This window comes from Pungitius pungitius, chromosome 11 (genome assembly GCF_949316345.1).
Source record: "Pungitius pungitius chromosome 11, fPunPun2.1, whole genome shotgun sequence".
NCBI classification, from domain to species: domain Eukaryota; kingdom Metazoa; phylum Chordata; class Actinopteri; order Perciformes; family Gasterosteidae; genus Pungitius; species Pungitius pungitius.
Window position 1 is genome coordinate 6,521,079 of NC_084910.1, and position 6,143 is coordinate 6,527,221.

Consider the following 6,143-nt stretch of genomic DNA (forward strand, 5'->3'; position numbering starts at 1 on the left):
CTTTCTGAAGACGGTGCACGTTATTGCCTTTGGGAAATAATTAGGAGAGGCCTGCCGTGCGTGATGAACGCGTGTCTAAGTAAATGTCCTTTCAGCAGCTCTGCATCATCTGTTGTTACTGAAGCCACTTGTCACGGACACACGTTTTAAGCCCATTAAATACAAATGTAGCTGTGCGTTCATCAAACAATAACAATTAACATTAACAATTAACCGCGCTGCGATTGAAACCAGGTCAAAGCAGGTCCTTTAAACGCGTCTTCGGGAGCCACAATGACGAGTTTAGTTTGTTTGATTCTGCCGCGGATCATAGCTCTAATGGTTAATAATCAAGCACATTTCCTATCTGATCATGCGAGGATCAAAGGTGAATTGGATGAAATCCCAAATCTGGCAATTTCTACATGAGTGAATGTTTAAGCGTCACATTCACTATTTCCCCTCTGAAATGTTTAATACATTATTTACAGTAATAATAATTACAAATCATAAAGGCCCTCGTTAAAAAAAAAAGTTGCATTAATTTTGTTGTCTATAAAATAATCTGGTTGAGGGAAGGTGTTTTAAGCGATGACTCTCTCTCTCACACACACACACACACACACACACACACACACACACACACACACACACACACACACACACACACACACACACACACACACAAACCAAACATCTATTCCACGTCTCATGTCACTGGTATAGATCGCTCTTTGGTTGCTAACTCCTTAGATTTGCACGTCAATGGTGTTATCAGAGGAAACGAAGATAAAGACGTGTGATGTGGCTGCTTGGAGTGGCTAATATAACACTAATCTGTCCTGTGAATATTGAAGATAAAACCGAAGCTCGATAATCCTGGGACTTAAAATACAAGTCTGTCTCATAATCATTAGGATTATCATTTTATTGTAAAAAAAAATCTGATTAAGTAAAATGCATAATCAACGATCACGCGTCTGACTCGGTAATTTGATGATTTTCTTGTTTGCAATGTTTGTCCTTAAAGGCATGCCATCCCGGCTGCTAACTGACATCTGGTCTACAGAAAAACAAGTGTATCTCACCGAGGTCTGCTGTAAACACATGGAGTCGTTTAGCTTCGTGATAGCGCCATAAAATAAAGACAAGAGCATGCGCACATATCATGGAAATATTTATTTCTAAAATACAATTTAACATACTTTAAACTTATGATTGTTTTTTTACACGTTTATCATCGCAAGGTCAGAAAAAGCAACATTATGTACATGGTCTTGATATTTACAGGTGGTATGAAAGCTGGACATGGCCATGGCTCCGCTGCGTTTCCCACTTGAGATGCAACCAAATCCCCGCAGTGAAGAGTGCGGCAGTAAACGTATCCTCATTTGAAGAATGTCTTTAGAACAAAAGCAGTCGCTGACTTGTCTTCCGTGTTTTTCTTTTTGAATTGTCCATTGTTTTTGTATTAGTCTGTGCAGGCTAGTAGTCCTGATGTGGGCTGTGCGTCAAACTGTGCCGTCGCAAGTCACAGTTGCGCCGAAACACCTTTCCGCAGCGGCCACAGCTGTAGGGCTTGATGTCTGTATGGGTGAGAAGGTGAGTTTTCAGGTTACTTCTTTGATTAAAGGTTCTTCCGCATGTGGGGCATTTGTGGGGGGACTCCTGTTTAGATTTAAAGCAAGCAAAGGATTATTCCCTTTAATTGGATAGAAGGTCTAGAAATTGTAGGTTTCATTCATCTCAAAAAAATATTCCACTATAAATTGCGTCAATTGTAACTCAAATCGACACATTAATTGTGTCTCGCATTTTAGTTTTGATTTGGCCAAACACAATTGTTGTGTGAGACTGTCAGCATCACATTCATGCAGCAGACAGACAGAGCATATCACATAGTTACCTGCATGTGTAAGGTTTTATGGACGGCTAGAGTTCGAGACTGACAGAATCCCTTCCCACATTCTTGACATTTGAATGGTTTTTCCTTGGAGTGGATGTATCTGCAAAACAAAAATGACACTTCATCAAAAAGCTGCTCTTGCAGTTATACAGTGCTCTGCTGTGCAAACGTTATGGGTAAAGGGGCTTTAGCGCCCTCGTGGAGAAAACTTTGGGAATAGCCCACATGTTTTATGAATGTGTAATATACATAGTAAGTAAGGAAAGCGTTATTTAGATCGATGTGTGGTTTGAATCACGTCCGTCGTGAATCGGTGCGTAATTAGCTCTTTTTCAGTCGTACCTGTGGTCTCTGAGATGGTCTTGCCTTCTAAAGGCCTTGTGGCAGATGTCACAGGTATAGGGCCGCTCGTCCGTGTGGGTCCTCTCGTGGATGAGGAGGTTGTAGGACTTGGTGAAATGCCTACCGCAGAACTTGCAAATAAATTCCTTTTTAGTCTTGGAAGGGAGCCTGCCCCGGGTGGGCTTTCTGTCCGGGGACAGCTTGCTCAGCTCGGAGAGGGTGCCTCCTAACCCCGACGCCAACTTCACCAGATCTGCAGCTTTCGGGGGGTCCTCCTGTGTGGCAGCGAGGGCCAGGTTGGCGAAGTCAAACCTCGGCCTGTCCTTGTGCAGCGAGGGGAGGCCGTGCGCCACGCCGGCTTGCTTCGGATGGAAGAGCTGCGCTGCGGCCGTGAACGGCAACGCCTGGAAGGAGATCCTTGGGTCCACCAGACCCTGGGCGGCTGCCATCTCCGTAATCGTCGACCTCAGTCCTTGGATGTGAGGGTAACCGAGAGTCCAGTGGTTCATGTGCATGGTTTGCACGGCACTGAGGCCGTACAGGCCCTGCAGCTGGTCAGCGGGGAAAGTGTTGACGGCCTGCAGGAACGAGTAGTTTGTGAGCTGCAAGGCCGGGTGCAGGGGGATCGGAGCGTGCAGGGCTTTGCTCCCCATCTCGGTTCAGACCTGTGCAGAAGACACGGTAATAGCCCTGGGGGGGAGAGAAATGTGTTGAGCGTTAATGTCCCATTTTAATTATCATATTACTGTAATAAAAATAAAAAAACACCAGTTTGACGGTAGACTAAATACACGAAGGCATTGGTCTTACACATTTTCTCACACACATTAACATACATGATTTATTTGAAATATTTATGTCATGGACGCTAATTATTTATATTTCATAATGACTTGTGAAAGCATTTTTCTTGTTTGACGCGAGTAGAACAGTTTCTATTTAGCACGCGCATAATAGCGTGTCCCTTAAAAGCAGAGATCAGCAATAGTATAAACGTACATCTTCAAAAAAAAAATCATCAAAAGTGTAATTTAATAAAGTGGGTCCGGCGGTTTGATAGACCGATTACCGCCGTGGATCACACGTCCCGATCGCGCCGAATGAAGCGCTGCATCTCGGCCAAAGCGATTAGAGAAGACGCGTTGTTGTTTTTGACGGTTGTAGCTTTTGTTTCACAACTCTAAAACACAAGTGACCTGTGGATTTGTAGGAATTTTCCATTTTCCAAGAGAAGATCAAATGCGCGCTCAGGTCACAGCGAAAGACGATAAAAAGGCATGCCTGTTATTACCCACAAGAATGCTACTTTAATCGTGGCTTTATGTGCATGTGCTTTTTATTTGCGTGCTCGCGGGACTGCAGCCAGTTCATTTGGCAGGCCTGGTATTTAGCTCATAGGGCTATTTGATTTCATATGGCATGTTTTTAAATGAAGGTGTTTCTGCTCGTGGTGGATGTGGGGGGCCGGAGCTGCACGTCTCCCCCACACGCCGGACCAATGAGTGGGTCAAGTGGGCTTTACAAAAGAACAACGGTTCCATGTTTGCGACGGTGACAACTTGGCATTTCCCCACACAGGGAACAGGAAAACCGTGTAAGTTAAGGCCTCGGCCTCACTAGATTGGTTCGAAATAAAATAAAACCCGGCATTTTCGCTTTGGATATTTCGGTTTTTTCCCCTCCGAATCTAATCGTAACGTCCCCCGAAGCTGAAACCTGCTGGAGGTTTGGACACGATTGTCTCGTCCTGCGGGACATGGCACCCGGAGGGCTGATCGCATGTTCGGATTAGGTCGCTTACAGTTGTTACCCACGTCTCGTGAACTTCTGTCCACTTCGCTTTCCTCTTTTCGAAGACGAGGCAGTTTTGATTGAGGTTTGCACAGGTGCAGCACCAGTCACCGCGCAGCCACTTGTTGTTCTTTGCCCACGTGTGCAACTTTGTCCGACCTGTTGTTTCTCACAATAACCTTTGGACTTCATGTTATACCCTGACAGCGGCACACATGCCATGTCGTGTTATCGGAGTGCTTGTCGAGTCGTTTGGTTTTCATCAAAGTAAACACAACTAGTCTTTAGAGACCACTTGTTTCGGCAATGCTTGGTCCTTCGGGACAGAGAGCTGTCACCTCAAGGTGTTACTCATCACAAACCACCCGTCGTGTCTAATAACTGAATTTCATTTAGTCTTTGAAATGTGGCATTTTGATGACTTATATTTGATTTCTGCAACAGTAAAAGTGAAATGTTTACTTTGGGTGAAAAGTTTCTAAGAAGTGAGCTAAGTGAAGCGGAGCGGCGTCGGTTCCCTCTTCCCACATCGGGCTGACAAAATACACGGACAGACGGAATCTTACCCCTACAAAACTCTGCCAAAGGTCCTCGCGTTATGCCAGTAATCCACGGTAACTATAGTGGCCAAGAGCTCCAATAAAACGCCGCGAAAGGTTTTCCAAGTTCCAAGTCCATGAAACCTTCACGTAGCCATGCAGACAGCCGGGGAGTGTCGGACCTTTGCGCGGATCGGATGAGTCGGGAAAAGTTGTGGGACAAAAAGGGGGCGACGAGGTTTGGAGAGGTTTGCTGGCGGCGGCAGCAGCAGCGGCAGCGTGGGTGTCTCCGTCCGGAGCTCGGGCTGGAAGTGTGTGTAACGCGCACGGGTCCTGCACTTTTCAGGGCTCCGGGGCTCTATGGTGTTTAGCCCGCCCTCCGACACGCCTCCACCCCCCCCTCTATCATTAACTCCAATGTTCCTCCTCTGTTTATTTGTGTTTGGATAGCAACTAGAGCTGCAGCCCATTGTAGAGGAGCGTGTTCTGTTCAACCTGCCTCCTCGGACACCTCTCACAGACCTTTTATCCAAGGCCGAGACCGTCTTTTGGATATAGTCATCCCACGTCCCCCCCCCCCCCCCCGCGCTCTTCTAACTCTGAAATGTGTGTGGATGCCATTGTCACTTTTTTTCTCCATTTATTGAAACTACACACTTAATTTGCGGGAATACAGGGCCACCAAAGAGCCACCACGTGTTGTATTTCTTTGCGATGAGGGGAAACATCACACTGTACACGGAGCCCACGATCAGCAGCATGGCGACATAAGTCACAAGAAACTTCTCTTTTCTACCTTTTAAACACACTGTACTTTGTCACGTAAATGCCACGCATTTCAAACGGCTTGTTGCTACACAATTATTGCTTTATGTTCTCCATTAAAATGACACAACACAACTCTGCTTTGTCCAAAAGCAGTAATAACAATTCTGTCATTCTTTGATATTTCATATATTTACCTATTACATTACATTACATGTCATTTAGCTGACACTTTTATCCAAAGCGACTTACAATAAGTGCATTTCCACATAGAGATACAAACTCAGAAGAACAAGTAACAAGAAAGTACAATTTTCATCAAATTATCATATTACTCACAAGTTACACCGGTACACTTACTTCGATAAATTAAATAACAATATATTGAAGTATGCGATGTTAATCAGGCCGCTCTTTAGTCAAACTACGGTTGGTTTCTGGCCATAGATTTAAATGCAAAAAAATTAAAAATAATAAGAATGATCAGAAGTATTCCTGACGGATCCACGCATACGTACATGCACGCATACACACACACACGCGAGCGCGCGCGCGGGATGTGGCACGCTACACTCCAACTGGTTGTTTATTAAACGAAAATGTTTGATTTTTTTTTAATCTATGAAAACGTTTGTCAGCGGAAAATTCACCGAAAAATAAAATAAATAATAAAATTAAATAAATAAAAATAAAATAAATAATTTTACGAGTTTAAGACAAGTATGGAAAAGTAGTAGATTTATTTTAGTGAAACGTCAATGCAGAATCAATGTTGAATAAATTAATCTTATTTTTAAACCTTGCTCTATAATTTAAAAAAA

At 44.1% G+C, this 6,143-nt stretch overlaps 1 protein-coding gene across 2 annotated transcripts; it reads right to left on the reverse strand.

Moving 5' to 3' along the window:
* Window positions 1-1,143: 1,143 nt before the first annotated feature.
* On the reverse strand, window positions 1,144-4,869 carry osr2 (odd-skipped related transciption factor 2). Of its 2 annotated transcripts, none has more exons than XM_037452759.2 (4): window positions 4,585-4,869; window positions 2,228-2,917; window positions 1,886-1,985; window positions 1,144-1,565 (listed from the first exon to the last, which is right to left on the reverse strand). In XM_037452759.2, exons 2-4 carry the CDS (start codon window positions 2,878-2,880, stop codon window positions 1,491-1,493), a joined length of 828 nt encoding a protein of 275 aa, XP_037308656.1. In that variant the 5' UTR covers window positions 2,881-2,917; window positions 4,585-4,869; the 3' UTR covers window positions 1,144-1,490. The 2 variants fall into 2 exon arrangements, with proteins under 2 accessions (XP_037308656.1, XP_037308654.1); XM_037452757.2 differs by having other exon boundaries at window positions 1,144-1,647.
* Between the last annotated feature and the right edge of the window lie 1,274 nt (window positions 4,870-6,143).

Excerpts from the sequence above, each read along its gene's own strand:
- osr2 (XM_037452757.2), bottom strand. The coding sequence starts at position 2,880 with ATGGGGAGCAAAGCCCTGCACGCTCCGATCCCCCTGCACCCGGCCTTG. Across the intron at positions 1,986-2,227 it reads GACCATCTCAGAGACCACAG|ATACATCCACTCCAAGGAAA; the intron begins GTACGACTGAAA and ends TTTGTTTTGCAG. Across the intron at positions 1,648-1,885 it reads ATAAAACCTTACACATGCAG|GAGTCCCCCCACAAATGCCC; the intron begins GTAACTATGTGA and ends AAATCTAAACAG.